This window comes from Pseudopodoces humilis, chromosome 4 (assembly GCF_049639895.1).
Source record: "Pseudopodoces humilis isolate 2021_Gansu_Grassland_sample_001 chromosome 4, ASM4963989v1, whole genome shotgun sequence".
Lineage (NCBI taxonomy): Eukaryota > Metazoa > Chordata > Aves > Passeriformes > Paridae > Pseudopodoces > Pseudopodoces humilis.
The window spans coordinates 67,922,655-67,950,639 of NC_142203.1; the positions used below are offsets into that span (position 1 = coordinate 67,922,655).

The following is a 27,985-nucleotide window of genomic DNA, read 5'->3' on the forward strand; positions in this document are numbered from 1 at the left end:
CCCCAGGAGGTATGCATGGCATCAGGAAGGTCTAGGACCCCATCTACACTTTAGTTTCATTTTTTTGCAGTTTGAGGCCAGGGTACCTAATGTCCTGTTCCCAATCTTCTTTCATTTTTTGCAGTTGAGGGTCAGTGTGTGTAATAGGCTGTTCCCTGTTTAGTTTAATTTTTTGCAGTTCAAGGCCAGAGTGGATGGTGTCACAGATGTTACATGGTGTCCTTGACCCAGCACTAATCAATATTCAATGAGCCGTGTGAAGTAATACATGGTGGTGTTGCCAGGAAAGCTGGGAGCAGCCATGTGAGCTGGTGTTTGCCTGGGTATGATGGGGTCAGTATTGCTCTTCGTAGCAGTCTGGCTTGCTTGGCCAGATGTCAGGAAGGGAAGTAACTCTGGGAACACAGGCTGGGAGCCAGGAGCTGGGAGTTTTGGGGAAGGTTGCTACATGGTCTCAGTTCATAATGACCCAGGTCTGCTATTTTTCATTGCTTTCTGTGTTCTCATGCCAGTCCCACAGCAAGCAGCTCTGAGCTGGGGACAGGGATGAAATTCAGCCTGGACCTCATGCCTTGGGTTAAAGGGCAGTAATGATAAAAGTGCTCATAATGAGTCCTTTGGCTGAGGACTTTATTATATCGAGCAGAGGAGCAGGAGCTGCCTGATATTCCTGCCACCCCTTTGTCCTCTTTGCTGCAGATCCCCATTCTTTTTCCTAGCACGCTGTTGGGATCAGAGCATGGTCTACATGTGCACTGGTGCTGCTTGCATGCACACACAGCCCCACACTCTGCCTTAGGTCAGCAGTATGATCCCAGCTTGCGTGCCCACCTTGTTCCCTCTGTTATGTCCAAGGTCAACCTGTATTTCCCTTGTGTCCCAGCAAGTGCCTGCGTCAGCATTGTGGGACTATGCTGGCAGACTGGAAGCATGAGCTTTCCAGGGCAAAATATCCTGGACAGTCCTTGGCAAGTCCCAGATGGGTGTTGCCAGGTGGAAACAGAATCCTTTTTCCTTGGTGACTCCTTGAGTGTCAGAGTATCTTCTCCTTTCCATGACAGTGATATATTGAAAATTGTGAAAGCATTAAATGAAATTTGCTTTCTGTTGCCTAGGAGCGCAAGGAAGTCCTAGGCTGTGTAATGCAATGCAAAACACTTCCTGATCATGTCTTTAAAGGAATCAGGTTTGCCTTTTTTTTTTTTTTTTAAATGAATTAGAGTTTCTCAGAGAGATGTAAAATTCACTCAGTAGCAGAAACAAAATATATCCACCTCTTCAAGGGAAATCTGAGTCCTCCTGTGTCATCATCCATCCTATTAATATCCACTAGCACCGCCTGCTGGATACTGGTGGAAACAGAAAAAGCAAACAAATCTAAAAACTGGTTTAAAAAACAGCTGGAAATACAGTGATGAAGCCACTGCCTCCTTCCAGCTCTTACAGCTGGGCACCTCGGCCCTGGGCCTGCTGAGCCCCCAAGGGTCGTGTTTAGGACCTCTCTGACAAGTGTCTAAGGCAGAAGGAAGAGAGGTCGGGCTATGATGCCTCAAAAAGTCCAGCCAAAAACATCTGCACCAGCCAGATGTTCCCTTCCTCTGCTCTCTTTCCCTGGCTATGTCTGGACATCAGGGTCTTGGCTGGAGACACACCCCCATGAATTACTCGGGGGACACAGCCGTGCCGAAGGGACTCTTGGGGCAGGGTATTTGGGAGCTTTCCCCAGGCCTGGGATGGGAGGGCAGCTGGCAGCTGGCCGCTGCTGCACATCCACTGGGGCTGGGAACCGGAGGCTGATGGCTCTGCAAGAGTCATTTGCAGCTGCCCTGTGCATTGGGGCACCTGAGAGCTTCCTCTGCTGTGCTCTCGTGGGGAAGGCTCTGCAGTACTGGCAGCACACTGGGGCTGTGCCTTATCCTTCTGCCTGGCCACAGCCCAGTTTGTCCCCCATCTCAGGGACATCTGGGAGTGACCTCGAGGGACATGTTACCCAGAGCATCAGGTTTGCAGGCACAGTGCTGCTGCACACTGCCAGGGAGGGGAGCTGAGACAGGGACCCAGGGACCCTGCTGCCCTCAGCCTTGTTGTCTTTTTCAGGCCCAGAGCAGCATGATACCTCCCTGTGGGAGGGTGGCTGCTAGGTGAGACAAACCCCACAAGTTTGAGGTAGGGCAGAAGACAGAGAGAAGCCCTGCATCCCCACAGAAACCCTTTATTTTGCATCTGGTGAACTTGCCTAAGAAAGCATGAACCTCTGGGCTGAGAGCTGCTCTAGTGCAGCATGTCAGTGCAGGCAAAGTCTGCCTAGGGACTCCCTGATGTCCTGAGCCTGCTGGATTTTCCAACTTGCTGTTATTTTATCCGTGTGAAGATGCTGGTGCCAATCCTGCAGAAAACAACAAATCGGATGGGGTCATGTATGCTATGGAGGATAGAGGGGAAGCCCAAGGGGAGCATTGTGTGGCTGTCTGGGGTGCTACAGGTTCCAGAAGCCTGTAGCAGAGGCTGAGCCAGGTGCTGGCATCTTTTCTTCCTCTCTCCCTGCTGAGGAGAGTGGAAAGAAGGTCCTGGGAAGGGCCCTTTGTGGCCAGACCGCATCCTGGGATCCTCCACCCTGAGGCACATCTGGCACGCAGAGGTGGACCATGTTACACGGGTGATCCTCAGCCCTTGCATATCATTGGTGACAAACCATTCCACCCTCACGGTCCTCCCATGCTTCACCCCGTGGGATTTCTCCCTTCTTCAGCCTGAGTTGCAGGAGACCCTGGCGGAGCTGTGGCTGGGACCCAGCACTCACCGGGTGGCTTTCCAATCCTCTGCAGGACTGTCGGCTGCCTCTCGCAGGAGCCACAGAGCATGCAGGGTCTCCTCCCCCTTGGTGTCCACATAGCACTGGCCCAGGAAGACAGTTGTCCTGGCAGCCTCTGAGTCTGGAAGGGTTTAAGGTGATGTGAGTCAGGCAGTGAGGCACAAGGTCACCCTGTGGCCTGCTGGCATCGCCGCTGCAGGATGATGCTCCCCTGCTGCCTACCTCGGAGCCGCCAGTTCACGGTGAAGAAGAAGATGGGCTGCGGGACCAGCCCTGTGTCTTGCTGGGACCCCTCCAGTGGTGAGGCGAGGAGTTGCGAGTCACCAGCAGCAGGTCTCGGCAGGTAAAAACCGGAGAATCTGCCGTCCTTGTCCAAGGTGTACACAACCATCCGGCAGCCGGTGTCGCTCCGCCACGACCCAGAGAGAAGGCACTGCAAGGCCAGTGCTGTGGGTTGGAGTGACCAGGCGGGGAGGGGGGCATCCTGCTTCCACCCCTTCACCCTGGCTCTGCTGGCACTAGGTGCACTGCTTTCCCTACACTCTAGGGGGAAAAACAGGAGTCTGGGGTATGACTCTGCTTGCCTTCCTCTGAAGGATTTCCCGCAGCCAGCAGCATCCTTGCAGGAGCAGTCCTTTCCTCCCAACCTCGTTTTAGCTTCCCTCAGCACTGCACAGTGCTGTCCCCACCAGTTCCAGCAGCCCAGCCCTGCCCCCCTGTTGAGCTGTGATGCCCCAGCAGCAAACTTTGGGATCTAGCAGGATGTCAGCACCACATCCCCGCTGTCATCTGTCCCCATACCTTTCTCTCCACAGGGGCAACACACACTGCCAGGGCAAGGACAAGGACCAGGGCAAAAGCACTTCTCCCCATGGCTGCAAGGCTGCTAAGAGCTCCTCCCAGCCCTGCAGCTGGTCACCCTTTATAGGGCTGTAACCGGAGCCCCACCAGCACCAGGATGGCAGCTGTGAGATGACTGGCTCGATGTCAGGGTGCCCAGGACTGGCAAGGGAGATGAGGAGGTCTGCATGACCTGGTCAGGGCTGAAGGAACGTAGGAATAAGCACGGCTGTGCAGAGGAGTGGGGACAAAATTTTTTATTAGGCCCTATGGTAGTCTGGAAAGTATCAATACCTTCTTTGGGAATCTGCCTCCCATGCACGGAGGCTGGAAATTACCACCTATTTCAACATTTACTCCCTCCCTGCTTTGCTGGTGCCAATGCCTGTCCAGGGTGTTGCAGCGCTGCACGGACGGGAAAGCTTACTCATTTTAGCAGCAGTAACATTTCTCCATCCTCTTCTGTGGGTCAGCTGCAGATTTTGATGGTTTTGCTTTTACTTTTATGAGAGTTAGAGAAAGAAGTAACCACAGCAGCATTACTGAGGTCCCGGTGAGTGTGTTTGCTAAACACACAGAGCATAATAACTAGCACTGCATTCACACTTCCTTGTATTTGCTGCTTTAAAGGACTTTGATGTGCAAAATGCAATGTGCACTGTCCCTGTCTTCCTGAGCTGTGCCTTTGCTGTGATGCCTGGAGCAGGCATGCTGAAAATTCAGGTGAGATTCAGCTGAATCAACACCTGCTGTTTCCAAGGCAGCAGTGTTTGGGGCAGGTTGTGGCAGCAGGGCTGCAGTGTGCCCCTGGGGGCAGGGGACTGTCACCCCTCAATACCCACTGCTAGCCCTGGCACATCCTGGCACCCTGTGCTCAACACATCTATCTCTCATCTAGGTAGCCTCAAAAGTTGGGCCAAATAGAAAACACCCCTCTCCTAACACATTCCTCCTCCTTTTTGTCTTTTTCAGTCCCAAGCTCATGGCCTATCACAGGGACTCAGAGACATTCCCCCTGGGGATTCTTTCACTGTCGTCCTGGATGTCATATTCTGCTCTTTTGGCCTGACAGAGCTCCTGCCTTTCTGTGCTGTTTGGCAGAGACAAGCCACCTTGTCAGAAGTCCCAAGGTGGTGGCAGGTATCCCTCCACTTCATGGCACTGTGCTGCAGCTTCACTAGAGCAGGGCCAGGCTTGATGGACTGTGTGGCCACGGTGCTCTCATGCCTCGGGCTGGGATATTTTTGTAACTCTTCCGCAAGAGGCTTCCTCTTCACCCATGGAGCTGCCAAAAGCTTTGTGCCAAAGAGCTGACTAAGTTTGGCAGGTGTCCACAGAGGCAAATAGGCACCACAAAAATGCAGTGGTAGAGAAAGGGAAAATCCCTGAGTGTAATCCAAGGGGAGGGGATGGGATGGATTGGGGGCTTTAACTTGTGCACATTTTACATGAGGTGCTATACAGCACAAAGAAAGTGCTTAATCAGCATCTCAAAGTTAGTGGTAATTCTGCCTCCATTGCCCAGTCCAACAGAGCATACAGTCCCAGTACTGGAAAGGGTCTGGTGGGAATAGTATGAAGGCACTACAAGGAAGTGAGCTGAATTCAGGATGCTGCTGCTAGCTAGGCCACCATCAGGCAGGTGGGGAATGATGACACAGGGTGGATTGGAAGTTTGGATTTAGATGAGAGATGGGATATGAGGCCAGGGAGGGAGATGGGTGGGACTGGGGAGAGATGCAGGTGTCCCTGTGGAAGGGCAGTGGTGAGACCTGCCCTCAGCAGGGCTATCTTTGGGGACAGAAGGTGTAGCAAGGACATCCTTTAAGAAAGGCAACCACAACTGATGATTTTTAAGTTTTATTCTCAATTGAAAGGCAGGTTTTTCTTTCCTTGTTGGGGGTTTAGGCTGCAGCCAGACCATCCCATCATGGGGCTGGTGAAGGCACAGCCTCACAGGGAGGAGACAAGTTCGTCAGGATCTTTCCTTTTGTGGTGCGTTTGCGTGTGAAGACATTTCTGCCCACCCTGCGAGAAGTTGAGAACTCCTGTGGGATGACCTACAGACACTGCCTGCTCAGAGCTGCCAGTGCTCACAGCAGTGATAGGGTGTCCCTAAATGTCCCCCAAGTTCCCTCAAGCAAGGATTCCTCTGTGGGATTAGTGTCCCCCATATTCCCCCACTACCTTGTGGCTTTCCAGTCCTCCTCAAGGGACCCGACAGCTTCGCGCAGCAGCCACATGGTGCTCAGCGTCTCCTTTCCACCTGCATCCACAAAGCATTGCCCCACGAAGGTGGTGGTGGCATCTGGGAGGAAGGACTTATTGGGAGATCTGTGGGGAAACTGGCTGCTGCCCCTTCCCCACTGTCCTCCCAGACAGTGTTCCTGCTCCAATGGCCACACAACCACCAAACCATGCTGGGGGGGTCCTGCCCTTCCCTGTGGCTCCCTCAGACAAGGCAGGATTTGCAGCACCACTTGTGCTAAGGAGGTCTGGACACACCGTATTTGCCCCAAAGGTGTTGGGTGAGGAGGGGCTCCCCTGTTCCAGGCCAGCACTGCCCCTTAGCCCCATGCTGCATAGGTGTTGCTGCTTAGCTGCACCAAAGCATCACCCAGCTGAATTGCTGGCAAAAGAAAATTCCTGCTGGCTGCATGTGTGGCTTCCATTGGCACTGCTGTGCCATGCCCAGGTGACCCAGCACTTACTGGAGAACTTATCCCAGCTCACAGTGAAGCCAAAGGTGGGCCAGCCCTCCTCTCCAAGCTGCTGCTGGGCACCCCTCAGGGGGGAGATTTGGGCACAGCCCTCGGAGAGAGTGACTCGGGTCAGGTATTGTCCTTGGAAGTCCCCGTTGTCCCTCAACACCGAAATCTCCATCAGTGAGTCCTGGTCATTCCTCCACAGTCCGCTGAGCTGGCACTGAAGGAATACAGCCACATACCCTCTGTCCCCCACACAGGGGGACCCCATCCCTGCAGCTGCCCCACACCAGGGGAGCCAGAAGCCCTGCTGTGAGTGCAGCTGCAGGGCATTGGCTATTCCTAATGCCAGTCTGGGAAAATGCTGCCCCAGGTGCTGCTGAGAGGATGGTGGAGCAAGGCCAGAACGTCCCAGCCCTGCAGCATGCACGGTACACCCAGACACAGACACACATGTCAGAGGGGATGCCACATTCATGGTGCTTCCAGGCACAAACCCCAGGGGAAGGAACGCCCTGTGCATGGTTCCCCCATGGGAACAAAGCTTTCTGGGGGTGGTACCAGATGGCTGAGGGTGATCCAGGGATACCTCCCTCTCTGCCTGGACTTGGTTCTCGCAAAGCTCTCCTGCTTGTCTAAGCCTAAAATGGTATTTAAGGGAGAGCTCCTGGCTGCCCACACTGCATCCCAGTGCCACGTCTGCCACGCTCCCACTGTGTCCCATCCCGTACCTTCCTCTCTGCAGGAGCAACACTCTCTGCCAGGGCCACGGCGAGGACCAGGATGAAAGCGCCGCCCCCCATGGCTGCGGGGCTGTGAAATACCCGACCCAGCTCCCTCTCTGCCCTGCATCCCAAACCCCTTTATAGGGCTGTAACCGGAGCCACCAGGGCTGGCAGCTGCCACGTCCCGATGTCAGCGTGCCCAGGCCAGGTGAGGTGAGGAGGTCTGCCTGACCTGGGCAGCGCCGCAGGAACGCAGGGATGAGCACGGCTGTGCGGGGAGGTGGGGATGCAGGGATGATTTTCATATCCGCTGTCCAAGAGGCTCTGCCGACCTCGTTCCGTGCTCAGTGCCGGAGCCCTGGGGGCGGGCACGGCCTGACACTGTCCCACTGCCACCGACCCAGTGCTGCCACCTAAACACAAGGCTGCAGCAACCGGGCAGCTGTGCTCCGCTGCACTGACTGCTGACGTGTCTGCCCGCACGGCTCAGCCCTGGCACCCCTCCTGCACTGTAAGTGTCTGCTGCTCTTTCTAAACTGTTTTTCATCATAGCTGTGCTGGGCTTTCCTTGGGTTTGGGACCTAAGACTTGTCACTGCAGCAGGAACTTTTGAATCAGTTATTCTTCCAGGTGCAGAAAGGCTTTCCTGGAAGCTATGTAGATGTTAAAATTTGCTTGTTCCTGTGGGAGGTTATGTCCTGTGCACAGTGCCTCCCTTGATGCCGTGGGAGGTGATGCCATATGCATGATGCATTGAGGCTGGGCAGGGCCCTGTCTGACCCTTCCCAAGGAGTTCCTGATGGTGCAAGACAGACTGCCTGGCACTTGGCACAGACGTCCCCCAAGATACCACTCTAACCAGGTGAACATGTCATTCCCAGTGCTGCAGGGGAAGATAGAAGTGGCATTTGGCTGTGTCCAGATCATGAGGTGCCTCTCTGGCCCCTGCCCAAGCACAAAGGATGAGATCTACTTTGACTGTCATTCTCATCTTTCCTGGGCCTGAAGACAAGGAAACCCAGTCCCCTCCTCCTCAGGGAGCAGGATAATATGTTCAAATTGCACTTCATTTTTAATGAAAAAATTATAGAGCTGTGTTCAGCTTTCATCCTGGGGACTTGCTGCAAATGCCCTCGGATCTTGACACTGCTCTCCCTTGCTCTGTACCCAGCTGGCTCCCAGCACTCAGGGCTTGGCACTCCCCTGTGGGCTCTATGCAACACCCACAGGGACAGCCCTGGTACAGAGCAAGGATGGACAAGTGCCCTGCAGCCCATCCACTACCTTTCCAGTCATCCTCGAGCACATCAGCCTCATCCTGCATGATCCATGTGGTCCTCAGTATTTCCTTTCTGTCCCCATCTATGAAGCTTTGGCCCACGGAGGTGGTGATGGAGTCTGCAGTCTGTGAAGGGATGGGGTGAGACAGTGCTGGGATGGGGCTGTCCCTCTTTGGCACCCAGTCTGTCAGTGGGAAAGGTGCTTGTGGGTGAGTGATGTTTCTCTCCTCAGCCTGCTGTCCTGCTGGGACCTTGAACAAGAAAGGGATACTTAGGGCATGGTGACATGAGCCCAGCTGAGCTGGACATCACAGGAAGGGTAGGGATACTCCAAGGACACCTCAGTGGAGACTGGAGGAGCTCTGAGAATACAGGAGGGGGGGTGGGAAAGGAGAAGCAGCTGAAAAGCCCTAGCTGACAGTTGAAGGTGGGCTGGCTCTTCTGATCCATCAAGTGTCTCACCTGGTCAAGGTCAGTGGCCCACTGCCTGGTCAGGGTGCAGTGCAGTGGAGGGGACCCAGCACAGTTTGTGTGGGGCAGGGTGGCAGAAGTGAGCAACCTTCTGAGCCATGTGGGGCAAGCTGGACAAGCTGCAGGTCCTCCATCCACACAAGGGGTGATACTGACAAATTTGATGCATTCAGCTGTAGGATGGGGAGGAAGAACACATCTGTGAGTGTGCCCTGGTTCCAAACCAGCCCCAGGCTGAGATAACATAACTAAGGAGCTCCTCCATTCTCTCAGATTGGCAGTCTGTGGTTGGCAAGGTTACAGCTGGAACAGGGCCACAGAGAGAGGCAGAAGAACAGAGCACAATGTGTGGTCCTGACCAGAGGGCCAGGCTGAAATGGTGGAGGGGTTGGGAGCTATGTGTCCTCATTAATCACTGAAGTTATGGCTTGAAAACCACGTTTACTCTTTTGTCATCGCTGACTAGTGGAGGGGTACCAGATTTTGGTACACCCAAACCCACCAACTGTGCAGTCCCTTGAGTGACCTGGGAATTCCTTGCCTCCATCTGCTCAGGTGCCTCAACAGCTGCACTGAGAGAGATGCTGGGCACCAATTTGTTCAGTGTTGAGACATCTGTGAACGGTTGACAGGAGCAGTCCCCGCAGAAACGGTTGCGCAGGACAGTTTTCCACATGTGGTTAAGACATGTAAGTGCTGGAGGACCCCTGCAGTTGAAACTCCTTCTCCATTCTAACAGTGACCATCTGTTAGAAGGGATTTCATCCTTATGCAAGGATCATCCCACCAAGATGTAAAGAGATTCTGGTTTTGGGCTTTTTTTTTAACTGATACACTATGTGTGTGAACAGCTGTGCCACACAGACATGTCCATGTGATTTCAGGTGCCTCCTGCCTCCACCAGCTCCCCCTGCCCCTGGAGGCATTCACAGTGTGTGAATTACCCTGACCAAGGCTTGTCATGCAGCAGAAACAGTGGGTTTTCCTGCAGTGGGGCTGAAGGGAAAGCCCTGGTCACGTTTGCCTTGCTGATGAGGCCATGCTAGAAAGAAACAAATGGTGCTGGGTTTGCAGCTGAATAGAACCCAGAGCTGCGGGATGCTGAATGTCCATGGAGAAACATCCCCATCTTTAACCACTCCCAGATGCCTGTGGGCACCCCTGGTGCACCATGTCCTATCACCTGCCACCCAAATCTGAGGTGTGCCAGGGATGCATTGCATCCTAGCTGGGTGCCCTGATGTAGGGACTGGCCTTGGAAATAGCTCTGCCAGCTCATGTCTCACATGTTTCTCACCAGCAATGTTGCTGTCTGCTGGGATTTGCAGGATGCTCCAGATGTGGGCAGCACTGCTGCCTTGCTGAAGCACCCTGGGAATGCTGTGCAGCCTCGGGAGAGCCCTGCCCTGGGGAAATGTTGGCATGAAGGCAATAATGAGGTCAGGAGGATGCATGCAGTGAAGTTGAAGGCTTAGCAAAGTGCCTCACTGCTGAGCTGGTCATGCTTCAGGTGAGAGCAGAGTCCTGTGGTCCCTCTGCCTCTCACTTTCCCAGTTCTCAGCCTCCTCTAAAAGCATGTAAAAGCCTGTGCAGATACATAAATGCATAGCAGTGGGCTGAGAGAAGGGAACAGCAGCACTACTTTAAAAGCAGAAGGTGAACCCCAGGGAGAAAGAAGTGAGAAGCAAATTAGATGGTCACAAGGCAGGTTAAAACACAGAGCAGGCAAACTTGCTAAAGCCACATGCGCTGCTAGCAAAGCTCTCCCACCCACAGCATTTGTGGCAGAAAAGCCAGGGGAGCAGCGGGAGTAGCAGCCCCAGCAGCTCAGTCCTGCTTTTAAGTCCATCAAATCCCAGGCAGTAAGCCAGCTCAGGACATGCAGCACTGTCCTGGGTTATTTTGAGAATCAAAGACACAAGGACTAAGTTTCAGATTCAGACCCAGAGCTGAATTCCTGGAAATAATTTTCTTTGGCTTAGAGGGTTGCCTAAGTGCCTAAGGCACTGCCTGTTTTGGTCAGTCACATAGTCCACTGGGCAGAGATTTGAGAGGCTGTATTTGCTGCTCAGTAGCTTTTCAGTAAATCACATGATTCCTAGGAAGAGTTTTGGGCAGGGTGTACTGCAGCTACTGTCCCTGTGTGGCTGGTACAGAGCACCCTTGGCACTTTTCAGGAGTGTGGACACAGCCAAGGCCCTTCACCTGCCTGCTTAAGGACCATGTCAGAGATGGGGGCCTCCCAGACAGGTTTTTGGGATGCAGAAGAGCTCCTCAGCTTATCCTCCCATCAGACTCACCAGGCTTTCAGCAGGAAAGAGTGAGTGCTGGTCACAGTTACTGTCAGAGGGTTACTTCGGCGATGCACTGTCCTGTTTGGGCTGGAAAATGGGTTTTCTTGGGGCCAGTTTCTTCCCAAAATAACAGAATGAGATCCTGCACCCACCTTCCACCTTGTTTTAGCCCAGCTTTTCCAGGACATATCCACAGACTGCACAAGGCTGTGTTTAAATATCTTTAATTTTATTTGTTTTTTTAAAATATTCCTCCAGAGCTGGAAGCATCAAGGCATGCTGCTACACACTGATCCTGCTGAGGGGACTCCTGTCTCCCAGGTGTGGCCAGAGTAAGATGTTTCTCCCTCCTTTCAGCCCACTCGAGTAAAGGTGTTGCGGCCAGTCCTGTGGGGAAGCAGTAGCCCATTGGTGCCCAGCCAGGAGCAGGGTAGGGATCCCAGATGGATTTGGGGTACCTTAGCTCACCTGGTGGCTTTCCAGTCATCTGTCTCCGAGCTGACTTTCTCCCGCAGCAGCCAGGAGGTGTGCAGGACCTCCTTCCCATCATCCCCATTGAAGCACTGGCCCACAAAGACAGCTGTGGAATCTAAAGCAGGGGTGGCTGTTAGCATCCCAACAGGACCCCAGCTGATTCTGGAGCTTCACAGGCGTCAGTGGGTTTAATGCTCATGGAGCCTGAGTGGATCCTGATATTTGCAGGGAAATGCTGTGTGGCAGAGCAAAGCAATCTTCTGTGCTGCCTCACCCAGACCTTGTTTTGGGAGGTATACTGCTGTCTGCAGACACCATCCAGAGTGGGGAGAGATCAGGGAAGGAGAGGCAGGGGACAGTAGAGGGAACAGAGGGATCAGGATGAGCACTGGGACCTGCCTGAATTCCCCTCTCCATCCCACCACCCCATCCAACAACAGCCATCATTCCACCACAGACCTGAGAACTTCTTCCAGTTGACAGTGAAGCCGAAGGTGCACTGTCCATCCTCATCCAGGTGCTGGGAGCCAGTCAGTGGGGACGGCTGGATGGGTTTCTTGGCGCTTGACACGGCGGTGTGGTACTCACCAAAGAAGGTTCCGTCGTTGTCAACCTTGAACACTTTCATCTTGGAGCCCAGATCATTCTCCCACCAGCCAGTCAGGTTGCATGGCTGGGGATAAGCAGACATGTCCCTGGGCTGCCTGTACACAGCCCAGCCCTTAGGGGCTGAGCCCCCTGACCACAGCCCCCGGTGCCCACAGGGTGCTGGCACTCACCTTGATATCCCTTGTGCCTTTCCCCAGGCAGCTCCCACACCACCTGCTTTTGGTTGCCTTTTCCTCTTTCTCACTGGCCTTTTTCTCTCCAGGGCACTCACCTCCCTGGCAGAGGAGCTTGGAAAAGAACAAAAACACAGGTCAGGCTGTGGATGGCGGCACCGCAGCGTGTTTCTGGAGTCCTGAGAACGCTCGAGCATTCATTTTTAAAAGACATGGTTCATAAAGTTTCTGCTATCTCAGCTATGTCGAGAGGGCCAAAAGCTGGGGTAAGCCAAGCAAAGGGGAGATGTGAAGAGGAAAAGCAAAAGGTGGGAGCCCTGGACAGGCAGGAACACAGGTGGGACCCCTGCTGCAGCCCTGGCAGTGAGCTGTGTGAATCCAGGGCACATCTGCCCGTGTTTGTGGGTAGCCGTGCTGTGCTCAGCACACATGTAGCACGACAGGGAAGCTCACTGGTACGGGCACAGCCCTCAGGTCCACAGCGGGCTCTGTCTCAGCCAGAGCCCGGCACACCCCACCTGCAGTTCCAGGCGCTGCCTGCTCTCTCCCACACTGTGCCGTCCGAGACAGGGGCAAGTCACCCTCTGGGGCAGGGTCCCCATGCTTCCCCTTCCCCAATTTCCCTCCAATTTCCCTGGAAGTAGGGGATTTCCACAGGCATACCCCCTGCCCCAGTGAAGGAATCTCCATGCACATCCCTCCCGTGCACACGGACAACCATGGGGCACCACTTCCCTCACCCCGGCAGGGGTCCTGTCTGGATACCGGCTGGAGCAGGGGATCCTCCTGCTGCCGAGTGGGTCTTCCACGCGTGTCCCACCCCTAACAAGCTCTGCAGCTCCCATATCATGTTCCACCCCTCCGGCGAGTCTCCCACTCCTGTCCCTCCCCGAGCACCGGGATCACCAGGAGTGCTCCCGCGCAGACTTCCCCGGAGCCGTGTTTCCCACGCGTGTCTCCTGCAGGAGCTCCCACCTGGAAGCCTGCCGCGGCCGCGGCCACGGACACCCCTACGGGTAGGGCGAGAACGGAGAGGAGGCGGCGGCTCATCGGGATGCAGCTCGGGATGCAGCGGAGACAGAGAATCACGCCGTGCAAGTGACTCACAGATTTATTCTTCGGCTCCCCCACTGCTTTCCGGGAAAGCCCCGGGCGGTACCTAGAGAGGAACTGGGACCTAGGAATTGGTACAAGGAAGGGAAAGGAAAAAGGGCAGAGCTGTGGGGACAGGGACAGGGGTAAGAATGGGGTAGGGACAGGGGTAAGAATGTGGTGGGGACAGGGCTGGGGATGAAGACAGGAAGAGAGTGTTTTGGTGGGATGGGAAAGGGGAATTGGGATGGGGACGGGGACAAGGATGAGGGATGTGGGATGTGCACATGGATGGGGACAGGGACAGGGACAGGGACAGGGACAGGGACAGGGACAGGGACAGGGACAGGGACAGGGACAGGGACAGGGATGGAAGCAAGGGTGGGAGGAATGGAGTTGGGGCAGAGATGGGGGCAGTGATGAGGGATTGTGGGCAGGGATGGAAACAGGCAAGAGGACTGGAAGAGAGATGGACACAGGGATGGGGATGGGTAAAGTAGGGTTGTAGGAGGGGTTGTGTGGAACTGTCCACTGACATCACCCAGCCTGGGGGTCTTTAGTCCCATGTCTACTGGTTGAGAGCTGGGTCTGTTTCCATCCTGCCCTGCAGAAGCTCCTGTGTCCCAAAGCACCCTCTGGTCACTGCAGGGGATGGACAGAAGGACATGAGGGCTGGGCAAGGTGTATGTTCAGAGACAGCAGGTGATCTGCAGTGGGTCCAGGGGACTGGAAGATGAAGGAAGCAAACCTGCCCCAACAGCAAGAGCAAGACATTGCAGGCTGGAGGTGAGCAGCCCAGCTTGCACGTACCAGCCAAGAGGAAAGGCAAATGAAAGGTCAATAAAAGGGCAGGATCACGGCAAGGTCAGGGACAGGATGTGGGATAATTAGGACAGCTGATGAGCACAGATTGTGATGCAATAAGGGTGGCACATCCAGTGCTGATTTCTTGTAAACTTCACAGTTTTACTTTCAGTTTCCTTACTAAGCAAGCACAATGCTTGCATCATTCTCTGTCCAGCTGACTGTGTTCTTTAGAGAAACCAGGAGTCAGGGTATTTGCAGTCGTGGGGATAATGAAACCACAGAAATTATGTCCTGGGCCAACATGGTTCTCAGTGGCCTCTTACCCTGCTGTGCAGGGCTCCCAACCTCACCCTCCACTTCCACTGGGGTCCTGTTGCCCTGAAAACTAAACCTGATAATGTTTTCATAGTTTTAGTTACTTTCCCATGAAAGTCCTGTAAACATAAGTTGTTTACACATTCCTTCTAAGAAACGCCTTTTGATGGACGTTTCACATGACCAGTGTGCTTGGGAAGGTGGTAACTTAATTATCCAATCCCTGGTCAATGTCGAGAATCTGTAAATACTGTAGTCAGAGAATAAAGGTTCTTCCCTGTTCTAATGCTGAAAGGTGTTTGTGTGAATCATTTTGTGTCCTTAAGAGACAGGGTCCCAAGGCTTTGGCCTCACAGACCACTCAGAGAAGTCTTTGGGTGTTTATGGTGCTGGTGGCAGCTGCAGTGGGCATTTGGGGAGGGGAAGCAGGAGAATGAGCCCAGCACGATCAGGACGGTGCCAAGGATCAGTGGGGATGAACTGAGGGCTCTGTGCAAAATGCAGGCATGAGGATGAGGATGCAAGGGTGAGGATGAGGATGCAGGTTGACTTTTGACCAAAAGCTGGACCACCAGGCACATCAGCCAGTTGTGTTCAGTCAGTACACGCATACCCTGGAAAGTCTCAGGTCCGTGCACTCTGGGTGCAGCCCCAGAGCCAGCAAGGAAGGAGAGAAAAGAGCAAAGGCTGAGTAAGGCTGGGGAAGGACAGGCACCCTGTCAGAGGAAGAGGATGGCAGACAGACCCTGACACTTTCTTGGGGCCCTGTGTGCTTTCTGCCCTAAAGTCCCTGCCCCATCCAGCCTTCTCTTGCCCCAGAGGGCCTGTAGCCCACAGGCAGCATTGCCCTTCACACCTTTTGCTCCTCTCTCTGCTGACACAGCTTCTCCCTGTGGTGCTCAGGAACAGGAATTAGGAGCTGTGCATCATGGATTAGGTATTCCATTAAGTTGGAAACTTCATGAGCTGCTGAAATGACGGATTAGTCAGGTATAGTCTTCAACCCGTGCAAAGGGCATTTGACCTTTGTTTGATTTGTTTCCTAATAAGGTGATAAAATAAAGTTCAATGTTCAGATAACATCTTGGGAATATGAACACCAGAAAGGATCTGTATCCTGTTCCATCCTGCTACTGATTAGGTGACAGCCAGTCAGTGGGAACTACATGTACACATGCATACGTCATACGTACAACAGGTACACCTGCAGCATCTGGCTTTAGCCACCTGGTCTGCCCAGTAGCTTCCCCTGAAGTCCCAGGTCTCTCTCCTGATCCCCCCTCAGCATCCAGCCTGGATTTTGGACCACCCCAACACTCCACATTCCCATCTGTGAGAGCTGGCACCCAGCTCTCCCCCATATGTGCATGCAGCACAGAGACTCCCAACCAGAACAGTAGCAGGAAATGCAGTTTGATGAGAAGATGGGGCAGAGAGGGATGCAGAGACACCAGATGAGGCCAGGTGAGAGTCCTGGTTGCCTGCATGCAGCTTTCACCCCTACCCTCAGCTGTGGTGTATCCTGCTGCCCCACACTGGGGGTGCTGCCTGGAGCCACCCAGCACAGGGCCCCTGTGAATGTCCCAAATGGGTGCACAGGCAAGAGGGCACCTGCTGAGGCCTGAAGCCATGATCAGGGAGCAGAATTACCCAGCTACTGTCCCCCAACCCCGTCTTTCCCAGCCCCTCCAAAACACTTCCCTGTTGTCCCCCCACCAGCACCTTGCTCTCCCCATGGCCACAGCATGGCTGCTTGTGTACCAGGGACACAAGGGACACAGCTCTCTGCTGCATGGAGAAAGGTTTATTTGGCTCCATGTGTGAGGGCAGCAAGTGTGGGAATGGGGAGCCCCACCAGAATGTTGCTGGGAGGCAAGGGGAAGAAGCAGGGCAAGGTGAGGGTGTATTTCCTTGCCAGGAGCTTGGGACTGGGACAGTGGGGAGATTTGGGGATGCAGAAGGACAGCAGTGTGCAGGCAGCACAGGATGTGTCAGCAGGATGGGAGGGAGGGCTGCAGGGTGAGATGTCAGGGGCAGAGCTCACCTTGTGACTTTCCAGGTGTCCTTGGGTGACAGGACCTTTTCCTGCAGGAGCCACACAGTCTCCAGTGTCTCCTCCCCACAGTGATCCACAAAGCACTGGCCCACAAAGGCAGTGGTGGAGTCTGGCAAGGTTTGAGAGAGGCAGAGCAGGGAGAGAGCTTGCACCTCAAGACAGGGAAGCCTGGACCACCTGATCCTGGCAGACAGACAGACAAACACCACCTGCTACATGCTCTGGACAGAGAGATGGACTTCCCTGCCAGAGTGGCCAGGGGGACCACATCACCTGGACAGAGAATTGAGCATCAGCCCCGCCATGCCCCTTGGACAGACAGATGGACACCAGCATCACCCCTTCCAGACCCTGAAATCCACCAGAGACAGCTCTTCTCATGGCAGGAATGTGTATGTGTGGCCAATCTATGCCCACAGCCAGGGTTCCTCTGGGTGCCACAGGGGATTGGGGGCACCAGACAAGGGGGTTCCTGCTCCCAGCATGAGCAGGGGATCACTGTCACTGCTGTACCTGAGAACTGCCTCTGCATGGTGAAGACACCAAATGTGGGGTGTCTCTTGGCAATGGGATGCTGCTGAACCCCTTGCGAGGGTGACACCAGGATCTGCTTGTTAGTGGCTGCCACTGCGGTGTGGCAGGAGCCTGAGAAGTTCCCAGCTGTGTTTGTGGCCAAGATGGTCATATTGGAGCCCAGCTCATTTCTCCACAGGCCCTGCAGGTCACACTGGGGACCAGGGGTCGTATGAGTGGCTTGGACAGTGCTGAGCCACTCCTTCCCCCAACCCCAGCCTCCCCAAGTAGTGGGATGTGTGTCCCATGTCCCCCCTGTGTGCCAAGTGAGACCAGCACATGGGCACCAGCTGGGACAGCACCTCTCCCTCCCTGGGCAGGGCAGGGCAGAGCTGGGAGTACTGGGTACCTCCCTATTGCAGTGGTAGGTGACCAACAGTGCCCCCAGGGACAGCACAGCCAGAGCTGGCAGCCTCTTTGGTCATGGACACTGCACTGTGGCGTGGCATGGCACAACAGGGCACAACAGGAGCAGGCAAACACTGTGCTGGGGTGTCACAGGACAGCACAGCATGGCATGGTAAAAGCATGCAACCCTGTCAGCCCTGCACACTGCGCCCCAGGGGTGGCACGGCACGGCACCGCAGCCTGTGGCACAGCACAGCAGAGCACAGAGTGGCATCAGAAAGCACAGCAGGAGCACGCAGCCCCTTGGCCATTCCCAGCGCTCTGCAGAGATGGCACAGCTGTGTGAGCAGCCCCTCACCCCCCCTGCTGCACCAGCACAGCCAGACTCTGCCCACAGCTGCCCTTACCTGCCTGGCTGCAGCATGATGGGGCACAAGCAGGGCCAGGGCCAGCAGCAGCAGCAGCCTGGGGTGCCCATGGTGGTGGTGGCTGTGCGTGGTGCCTGGGCCTGCCTGCACTGCTGCCCGTGCCCACCCAGCCCCTTTGATAGCAGAGGGGGCTGTGGCTGGGCAGTGGCCACCAAAACCGGGCCTGGGACATGGGAAACTGGCCACTGAATGGCTGAAAGGGCTCCTGTTCCTCTGGCCAGGTGGGGGTCCCAAGGACCAGGATGGGGTGGGGAGGTTGCAAAGGAGGACTCTGTGTCACAGCAGGGGATGTGCCTCGGGTATGGTGACAGAAGGACACCGTGGTGGGTGTTAGGAATGTGTGTGCATGAGAATTGTCCAGAAAAATTGCATTTGTTACCTAGTGCATAACAAGGCAGTAATTACCCACCCAAGAGAGACACTGGTTATTTATTTTAGTTCCACAGGCCTGGGTCCTCAGTATTATACCAAAGATCAAGCACACCAGATATCAAAACATTTTGCTATTTACACATTTTAGCAAACAAAGGCATTAATGTTCATTGGCTACAAGTTATTTGTTCTCTTATTATTATTCTCTCTCTTATCGACTAAGTATTCTCTTGTGTCTGATGCTAATTAATCTTCAGGCTCAGACTTCCCCTTCTTTTGAGTTCCTCTTCCTCTTGATTTAGTGGGCCACAAGTCATGATCTGCCCCTGACAGAATTTACCTTCTACCCATATGGGAAATGGAGGCACAGAAAGCTCAGGCTGTGTCCACAGGCTCAGAGATAGAGAGGGATACAAAGCTTGACCTAAGAACTTGGAAAAGGCTTGAAGATTTGGAACAATGAAGTTACATAGACATGAAGCAAGAATGTGGGTTTATAGTTTAAGCAGAAGTATGCTTTAAGCAAGTGGCATACATACATAAGCTTTATGTAAGTGAAAATATATGTTGAGCAAAATAGGGAGAAATTTATAAGTTTAGCAATAGAACTTGTTATAGAGCTAGTAGGAAGCTTAAGATGTAGTTGTGTAAGTTTGTGCATTATATGATTGGATAAGAAAGGATGCATTCTGGTAGAGCCATGTAATGCAAAACAGTCAATGTTTGGTGTAAAAGGTTATTAGTGAGCTTTGTGGAAGTAGTTGACTGGCTAAGAAATTAATAAAAGACATTGTGACTAAAATTAAGATGGTGTTGGATGTAAGATCTTAAATGTTTCATCCTTCCATGAGACTGGTTATACAATAAACCATCTTTTACAACATCTCTCAGTCATCCCTGTCTCAATAACTCTAACATATCCAGTCAGAGCTGATTCAGCACTGAGTATTTGCTGATCCAGTTGTCCTTATTAGTTTTTTTCTTATCTTGGGGGTTTTGCCAAGTGTCCTGCAAATTCTGCACTCTTTGTGTCCATTACCAGTGGTATATTGTTCATCCCAACTTTTGTAACCTCCACCCAGATCTGAGATCATTAAAGCCCAGCAAGACCTAAACCTTAACAAGGCAATTTCACCAAGTAATATATCTTTCTAACACAAGGACACAGCTTAGAGCCTGTTTGTTGCTCTCTGTTTCACAGACTAAATCTCCTTTCCTGCTGATTAGGCTTGAAAGCAAAAAAAGATCAAACATCAAAGAACAAATCTTTTCAACGTTTTATTCATCCCATGTTTTGCAACAACATGACAGGAGGCTGTATTTGCAGCAAAGCTTTACTGGGGAAAGCAGGTGGTGCTGCAGGAGAGGGGGTCACAGCCCTGGCACTGCTGCTGGCCTGGGAATCCCCCGGCACCACGCTCACTCCTGTGTGGGCAGGCGGGTGAAGACGTTGATGCCGACCCTGCAGGGACACAGAGGAGGAGATGTAAGGGAGGGATGTGACAGTGTCCAAATACACACCCAGCCCTGCATTCCCCCACCATATGTGCACCTTGGCAGGACCCAAGGGATGGTACTTTTCCTTTCTGTGTTTTACCCATGCACAAAGCAATCAAGGGAACCTTGCCACTGACCTTTGTTAAGTTGTGCTTTTAAAACAGGTATTAAACCTGCTTTTGCAAACACCTGTGAGAGTGGCTCTGTAAGAAACCTAACCCTCTCACTTGTGATATCCCCAGCCCTCGGTGTTGCACAGGGGACCTGTGCAGACCAGGGACAGGGGGCTCACCTGGTGGCTTTCCAGTCACTTTTGATGCTCTCCACATGTGACCTCAGCAGCCACATGGTCTTCAACACCTCCTTTCCATCCTCATCCACAAAGCACTGGCCCGTGAAAACCGTGACGGAGTCTGTGGGGACAGGACAGGAGGTGGAGGGAATTGTGGCAGGTCAGTGGCTGGCCCAGCACAAGGGACAGCAGAGCCCTGCTGTCCCCAGCCTCTGGGGACAGCGGGGATGGGGACAGCAGGCAGGAGGGCTCAGAGGGCAGCGGGTGTCCCACGGAGAGGGGCAGAGAGCGCCGGCTTCAGCCCCCGCTGCCCCTGCTGCACCCTGGCACTGGGAGCTGACAGCAAGCAAGGAGCTCCAGGGACAAGGATGGGGGAGCTCAGGGAGGGGAGAGGGAGAGCAGTGGGGATGGTGCAGGGGAAGGCAGGGAATCAGCAGGGACACTGCAGGCAGGGCAGAAAAACTTCAAGAACAGAACAGGGAGGGCAGGGGAGGTCCAGGATACCATGAGGAGGCTTGGAAAGAAGTACCTGAAAAGCTCCAGTTGACGGTGAAGCCGAAGGTGGGCTGGCCCTTCTGGTTAGGGCTCTTCTGCAGGGTCCCCTTCAGTGGTGACAGCTTGATCTCGTTCGAGGTGGCTGTCACAGCCGTGTGGTAGGAGCCAGCAAAGTCACCATTTGCATTCACTGTCATGATGGTCATGTTGGAGCCCAGGTCATTGACCCAGCGCCCAGTCAGGGAGCACTGCAGAGTAAGGAACTCAGCACTGGTGCCTGCAGCCACAGCCCCCTGCCCACCCCACCCTCTGCATCCCACCCTGACGGTACCTTTTTCACAGAGAGGCCATGAGCCCCCAGGGCCAGGAAGAGCACAAGGAGGAAGGGAGTTCCTTGCACCATCTCTGCAGCAGGCGGAGAGCTGATTGGGATGTCCTCCTTGCTGGTGTCTGCTGATGTTCCTGCTCCCTCTCCTTTTTATTGCTGCCAGGGCTGGGGGTGGCAGCTCCGGTGAAGGCATTGTGCAATCTGGGTGTTTCCAAATCTGTGGCTCCCTGCCATACAACGGGGTAATTGCAGCAAGCATTACCAGAAGTGAGTGCTGAAAATGTCCATCCTTGCTCCCCTGGCACCTTGCAGGGAGGCCCTGGATCCTGCTGATCAGTGACTGCTGGGAAATGGTCAGTGGGGAAAATCCCCTCTCTGGAGCTGTTGTCCATTCTGTCACCCATTTGACACATCACTTCTCTGCCCTGGTCTTGAGGATCCTTAACCCTTGTGGTTTCAGGATAGTCTGCAGAATACAGCTCACCCTGCTCTTCCTCACCCAGACATGTTCATGCAAACCTACCCACCACCCAGATTCTTTTGGGACTCAGCTTTCACCCCCCCACAACCCCACCCCCCTCCACCCAATATTGATGGGTTTACAAAGGTCTGACGTGCATTTTAAGCCGTTGTTTTTACAGACTGGTCTGTGTTGGAATTAACTTATTTAATTCATGAAAAGCAAACATTCATTGAATATCTGTGACATTGGATTTTAATAGTGACCAAAGTTGTATTTACACAGGGATTCTTAGACAACTCTAAGAAAATATTTGCATAATTCCCCTTAGGTTATATTTGCTGGCCAGGGAGGCTGAAGTGAATGGATTCAGCCCAGAGTTTCTCACCCATTTCTAAATGGTTTTCAAGGCAATCTCCTAAAATACATGTTTTAGTTCCCCCAGTCATAATAGCAAAAGCTGATGGAGCCTATTCACCAGAAAATAATACTTTTTGTAAACTGGAGACAAGGCAGCTCTTTGCAATGTCTCAAAAATAAACAATATTTATTTTAATTTTTCTCAGCCTTTGCTTTCTCTTAAATTTCACATTTGAGTCCTGGTTTCTCTCTGACAGTAAAATGCAGTGCTATCCAGGCTGGAGAACATTGTATTTCTGCTGCTGGAATCTCCACACCCCCCTCTCCTCCCTGCAGGAGACCTGCAGCTCTCTTGCATCCTACCTAGGAGAGGTCCCTGTTGAGAGAGCCAGGTGCTCGCTGGACATTCCTGCCCCTGTGTTTGCTGTCTCAGAAATCAATTGCATAACAAGGCGTGTTTTCCCACATAGCTGCTGTTTGCTCTGACTGTTTTTTGGCAAGAAGGTGCTGCCCAGAGCATTGCCAATGTTTGGGATAACAAGTAAGGTCAGTCTGGAACATTTGCAGAGGGCAGGAGGGGCAGACATCATCCCTTCTCCATCACCCCCTCTCCATCACCATGGTTCAGGGAGCTCCTGCCAGAATCCTGCAGATGGACAACACAAAGTCTTTGTGCTGCTGATGGCAGCCCACAGCTCAATCACAGCTGTAGGTTTATTTTAGCATCACACAAACAAGACTGTTTATTTGTTCACATAATCTTTATTTTCCCTATACTTAACAATCCCTGTGGCTTATCTTGCAGGTTCAGGGTGGTCCATGAACTCAGCTCACTGCTCAAGCAGGCAGATTTCTCAGCTGGTCTCAGCTGAGCACCAAGGTGTCTCCATGGGGTTTGTGCCCTCCGGAGATCAGAGAGCAAAGTGGCTTGGAGCTGGCAATCATCACCACAACTAAATTCTGCAATGCCATGCCTGAGCCCTGGCACAGCAGGAAGTGGGGGCAACCAGCAGGCAGAGATGAAATCCAAAGCAGGACACACCAAAGAAGTTAAAAATCAGCAGGACTGTGGTTTAAAACCCATGAATCTTCAGGGTCTTGTGAAAAATAAGAGTGGGTGAATAATAGTAAGAAACAGTTAATGAACAATTTCACTTGCTGCTCAAACTGGGGTTTGAGTCAGCCTTGAAAAACAACGGTGCAGGCAAAATGTCTGTAACTGGGGACTGTCCTCTCAGCCCTCAGCTACATCCATGCAGGATGCTGAGCTTATCAGATACAAGATTTATTGAGGTGATACAGCCCAAAGTGGAGGGGAAAGAGGAAATATCCCTTTATACAGCCCAATATATACCCCAAACTTTCGAAGGCACGTTGCCTGGGGTTAAGGAAGAGTGTTGATGCGTCAAAGCAATACCAGTCCAGCCAGAAGCTGTGCTGGCTTCAGTGCCTGCTCTTGTTCCTTGCCAGCTGGACTGGGACATCACTGCTGTTGTTGGAAGTTGCCAACAGAAGATGGATGGAGGTGGGAACCCTAGGTGTTCCTCACTGAATGTGCTGGCACCCCTGTCCCACCAGCCTTGCCACAGTGACCCTAAGGGGCTGCATATCCGTCCCTTTCCATTGTCTGTGGGCTTTGCCATGTGAGGATGACACAGCCTGCTCTGGGAGTGCTGCACCCAGGACAACCTGTCCTTCCTGGGTATTGTTATTTCTGTACCCATGTGGTTGCAGAAACACTCTCCTGGGGAGTGAAGAAAAGGCCATTTTTCACCCACTTGACAGCCCTGGGCCACCTCGGTGATTTCCTGCCTGCAGGAGCTCCCAAGACAGACAAGTGGGGAAAGAATGTTCACAGCAAGTAGGATATGCTGCTTCCCAACCCAGCCCTAAAGCCTGCTAGGGACTGTCGTGGTTTTAAACCAGTAACTAAAAAAATTACTTATTTCTTGCTGTGAGATATGGATTAGAGCAAGAGCAAAACAGGCTTAAAACTTAAAAAGGAATAAAGAAAGTTTATTAACAAATTACAAGAATAAGAACACCAGAATAAACTTCCAGAAAACCCTTTTTATCCCCTACTACCCACTATTCCCTTGTTCACATGACAACAGAGACAAAAGCTTTGGAATGTTGGTGTTTAAAACAGTCTCAATTCTTGTTATAGTCTTTTCTTCAGTCTTTGTAGAGAAACAGAAGTCTCTTTCTGCTAATCTATGGAGTTTCTCACAAGAAAACTATTTCTGCTATAGTTTTCTATTTCCCTGATGTCAGCTGCCCAGACCTGCTGTTATCAGAGCTCACTCCTCCCATTTCACATCACTCTGAGGTGTGTATGGGCCATGAGTCTAGGGATGGCATTTTAAGGATGAGTTATTCAAAGGCAAAAGTCTTCTTCATCTGTCTCTGTGAGCTCCACTAGAAAACAGTTTTCTCATTGCCCCCCCAAGGCTTCAAATCTTCGCTTCACTCTGTTCCAGCACTTCACTGTATCACAATCACTCTACTTTTTACTCAAAATTTACACTTTGAACACTCTATTCCTCCCTATATACTCTATCATGAATTAAAGGAGTTTTTTCAGGACCTTATTGTCCATCTCCATAGCTTTAACAGAAAAATATTTCAGCTCATAAAGCATCTCCTTATTCTTTACCTTTTCTGAAGCTTAATTCTTTTCTTTACTGTCTCTGATAGTTTATAGTCTCTTTACATGTTGATCACTCTCTTTTTCTCTTTTTGGATAAAAGGATTAATCTGCAAGTCTCATCTGGGTAATGAAAGGGTTAAAATCTTGCCCAGGCTTTTCTAGATGGTTCTGTGACCTCTGCTGGAGCAGGAGCTGGAGCTGTCTGCGATAGAAGATTCCTCATAGCTGCTCTGGAGAGTGTGGTCACTGTCTCAGCCCGCTGCAGGTCAAGAGCTTTTTTTCCTTCTTTACTCAGAAGTCTCTGGTGAATTCAGTCACGGCAAAAACTGCAGCCGAGCCAGGGACCGGCCTGGCCCGGCCAGAGCCCGGGGCAAGCCCCGCAGGCCCCATCTCCCGGCCGGGAGCCGCTGGGCCCAGCACAGCCCCCGCCTGGGCCGCATGGGCTGGGCAGGGAACGGGAGGCCAGCCGGAGCTCTGTTACCTTTAACAGCCAGGAAAACAAAGAGAGCAAGAGAGCTCTGGCTTTACATCTTAAGGTAGGGTTCACAGGTTGACTTAACTTTTTAATGGTTAAAACTGCTGTCAATTCTTAGAATTGACTGATAATTGGTCAGGAGGAAAGACTCCCATCAGCCACCAGCAGCTTCAACTTCCTTAGTTCCCAAAGCTATCTTAAAGGTAAAGCCACCCCATGACAGGGACTTAGGGGACACTAAGTTCTAAAGTGGACAGAAAGAGCTTATCGTCCTTCCCGTGCTGTTCTTAGGAACCCTCCTGCCCTTCACTGTGATGCCCTTGGAAATGCCGTACCCTGTGGTGTTCACAGGGCTCTGCTCCCCTCCCTGTGATGTCCTTCATGCTCTTTTCCTGTCCAGCTCCATCTGAGATCAAGTGAGTTCACCGTCCCTGCCCTGCACAGATCCCCTGCACATCCCCAGGGAGGACAGGGCTCTCCTACCCCATGGGTGTCCCTTGGCAGCAGGCTCAGCTCCCTCTGATATGAAAGGAGCAGGGCCCGGGCACCACGCACAGCCACCACCACCATGGGCACCCCAGGCTGCTGCTGCTGCTGGCCCTGGCCCTGCTCGTGCCCCATCATGCTGCAGCCAGGCAGGTAAGGGCAGCTGTGGGCAGAGTCTGGCTGTGCTGAGCTGTGCTGGGCTGTGCTGGGTGCAGGGTGAGGGGCTGCACGCCCTGGCAGTGCCATGCCACGCTGTCTAACAGGCTGTACGCTCTTCTTGTGCCTTGCAATGCCATCCAATACCATCCCACACCGTTCCAATGCCATCCCATGGTGCAGTGTCCATGACCATGGGAATTCCCAGCTCTGTGGTGCTGTCTCTGTGGGTATTGTTGACCACCTACCCCTGGTACAGGGGTACTCCCAGCTCTGTCCTGCTCTGCCTGGGGAGGGAGAGATGCTGTCCCAGCTGGTGCTCATGCCACTGCTCCCTAGTGCCACAAAAAGTGGCCATGCTTGCCCCACACATGTAGGACTCATGTCCCACTGCATAGGCAGGTAGGAGCAGGGCTGTGACTCAGCACTGACCGAGGCTCACATTTCCCAGAACTGCCTTTCTGGGAACACAACAGGAAGGGCAATAGACCTTCTTAATCCCCACCCCTCCCTATCCAGGCTGGTGCAGCCTTCAGATGCTGTTTTGGCACAAAAAGGAGGAAAAGGAAGCCGGGTGCCCAGCCCTGAGCGGAAGGGCACAAGTTTGGTTAAGGGCCAGCCATGGGCACAGCTGCTCCCCACAGAGGCATTTCCTGGCTCCTGGCCTTACCATGCCTTTCAGGCAGCAGAGAAGAAAGCCTGGTCTTTCCTGCCATTACATCTGGGGAGGTGGGTGAAGATGCACCACAAGGGCCAGACACCCCTGGGACTTGTCCCCTCCCTGCCTCCCTAGCCCACCAGCCTAGTCCAGGAAGATAAAGGTGAATTTCAAGAGTTCCCTCTTCCAGTTTGGTCCTGTGCCAAAGGAGACACTGAAGAAGAATGAGAGGAGACAGACAGATACCTTTATTAAGAACCGAAGTGATTTATTCCCTTAAATGTGCTCCACTGCCTGCCCCCGGCGCCAGCAGGGAGGGGGCCATGGTACCAGACCAGGACCTGCTTCTTGGGCTCAGATTGTCACTGTCCAGGGAGCCGGGTCTCCCCTGGGGATTGTATCTGCCACAGGCCCCCCTGGGGCAGAGCCAGTCAGTATGTGCAGTGTCACCCCAGGACAACTACAGCATCCACGTGCCTGAGTGCACCACTCCAATATCCTCACACACACATTCACCCACAGCCTTTTTTTCCCTGCAGGACAGGTCCCCACCTCACCCAGCCCAATGACTGCAGGAGAGAGGTCTCCTGTGCCCCTGGACAAGGCACCAGCTGCAGTTTGGGCTGGCTGGGGAACCTGCAGGCTATCAGAGCCCTGAGTGTACAGAGGTGGGGGGCTTTGGTCTTGGTGCTCACATGGACCCCGCAGGTTTGGTCTAGAGCAGGAATCAATTTTGCATGAGGAAAGCAACACTGCTTGCTGGGTCAATTGTCCCTAAATAGCACTTCAGGAAAATAACAGGAGGAAGTGCAAAAGTCTCTTTTCCCAAAAAGATTTAAAAAGATTCTGCTCAGTAGAGTGGTGTTGAAATACGTTCCATCTTCCTTATGGGGAGGCTGACATCTCATCCAGCTAGTGAATCTCCAAAAACAGCTTCTCTCCCCCAGTCCCTGGTTAGAGCCCACCCAGCTCTAGAAATTTTGCTCTGGTGACCTGGCCAACCAGACTACCCTCATCTGGTTTTTGGTTACCAATGTTTGTTCCTTAAGGTAAGGACTTTCTCCTTCACTGTTCTCTCAGCCTCTGCACCACCTACAGCAAGCACCACAGTGCCTTCAGAAGATGGGACACTGGCCAAAGGTGGACAAAGGACTGTCCAGGATCAGCAAGGCTGAGGGTGTTTTTCTGCCAAAGCCAGTCTGACAACAAAAGAATTTACATGCAGCTGCAAAGTCCATGTTGTGGATACTGTTTGTTTGTGTAACTGCTGGAATTTTGGGGAAAGAAAGTACAAGAAAAATTCAGCTTCAGGTCAAGGAAAAAACAAAACCAGCTTAGTCTGAGTGAGTTCCAAAGTACTTTAATCCTTTCAGTCTTTTAACTGGGTGATGATGCAAAGTGAGCAACCAGGAGAGAGAGAGAAGAAGTAGTCGGGGGATGAAGAGGTTAGGTTGAGGCAGACATGACCCCTGGTGGTTTTCTGTGTCTGATTGTAGATACCTGAAACTTTTCTCTCAAGGGAAAGTTAAATACTTCTGAAAGATCAGCTGTGCTTGCTGATTAAGCACTCATTTCATAAGATTATCAGGAAAACAGTAAAAACCTCCCTCTGACTATGAAACAAAAAAGAACAACCTAAGGTAAGAATTAAAAATATTTACCAGAATAGACAGAAATATCACACTGAGCAAGTTATTACCAAAAGAGAAAAAGAGAACAAAGAAACACAAAATGAAATCTTACAAACAAAAAGA

General features: G+C 52.6%; 4 protein-coding genes and 1 pseudogene across 5 annotated transcripts; all 5 read right to left on the bottom strand.

Moving 5' to 3' along the window:
- Positions 1-2,196: 2,196 nt before the first annotated feature.
- On the bottom strand, positions 2,197-3,697 carry LOC102104349 (avidin-like). The gene is made up of 4 exons (XM_005528011.3): positions 3,614-3,697; positions 3,035-3,245; positions 2,801-2,933; positions 2,197-2,386 (listed from the first exon to the last, which is right to left on the bottom strand). The coding sequence occupies exons 1-4, from the start codon at positions 3,683-3,685 to the stop codon at positions 2,353-2,355; spliced, it is 450 nt and encodes a 149-aa protein (XP_005528068.1). The 5' UTR covers positions 3,686-3,697; the 3' UTR covers positions 2,197-2,352.
- Positions 3,698-5,562: 1,865 nt separating this feature from the next.
- On the bottom strand, positions 5,563-7,169 carry LOC102104531 (avidin-like). Its single transcript, XM_005528012.3, has 4 exons — positions 7,089-7,169; positions 6,364-6,577; positions 5,840-5,960; positions 5,563-5,680 (listed from the first exon to the last, which is right to left on the bottom strand). Exons 1-4 carry the CDS (start codon positions 7,158-7,160, stop codon positions 5,581-5,583), a joined length of 507 nt encoding a protein of 168 aa, XP_005528069.1. The 5' UTR covers positions 7,161-7,169; the 3' UTR covers positions 5,563-5,580.
- A 4,166-nt stretch (positions 7,170-11,335) lies between these two features.
- On the bottom strand, positions 11,336-14,628 carry LOC106628420 (avidin-like). 2 transcript variants are annotated; one of them, XM_014256941.2, is made up of 6 exons: positions 14,012-14,628; positions 13,359-13,542; positions 12,381-12,497; positions 12,061-12,274; positions 11,596-11,716; positions 11,336-11,514 (listed from the first exon to the last, which is right to left on the bottom strand). In XM_014256941.2, coding segments are annotated over exons 1-6 (672 nt in total). In that variant the 5' UTR covers positions 14,014-14,628; the 3' UTR covers positions 11,336-11,480. The 2 variants fall into 2 exon arrangements, with proteins under 2 accessions (XP_014112416.2, XP_087910496.1); XM_088054370.1 differs by lacking the exons at positions 13,359-13,542; positions 14,012-14,628 and adding an exon at positions 13,124-13,243.
- Positions 14,629-15,749: 1,121 nt separating this feature from the next.
- LOC148184528 (avidin-like) lies at positions 15,750-18,052 on the bottom strand (annotated as a pseudogene).
- Positions 18,053-19,639: 1,587 nt separating this feature from the next.
- LOC102104716 (avidin-like) lies at positions 19,640-21,128 on the bottom strand. Its single transcript, XM_005528013.3, has 4 exons — positions 20,990-21,128; positions 20,693-20,906; positions 20,164-20,284; positions 19,640-19,836 (listed from the first exon to the last, which is right to left on the bottom strand). Exons 1-4 carry the CDS (start codon positions 21,059-21,061, stop codon positions 19,794-19,796), a joined length of 450 nt encoding a protein of 149 aa, XP_005528070.2. The 5' UTR covers positions 21,062-21,128; the 3' UTR covers positions 19,640-19,793.
- Between the last annotated feature and the right edge of the window lie 6,857 nt (positions 21,129-27,985).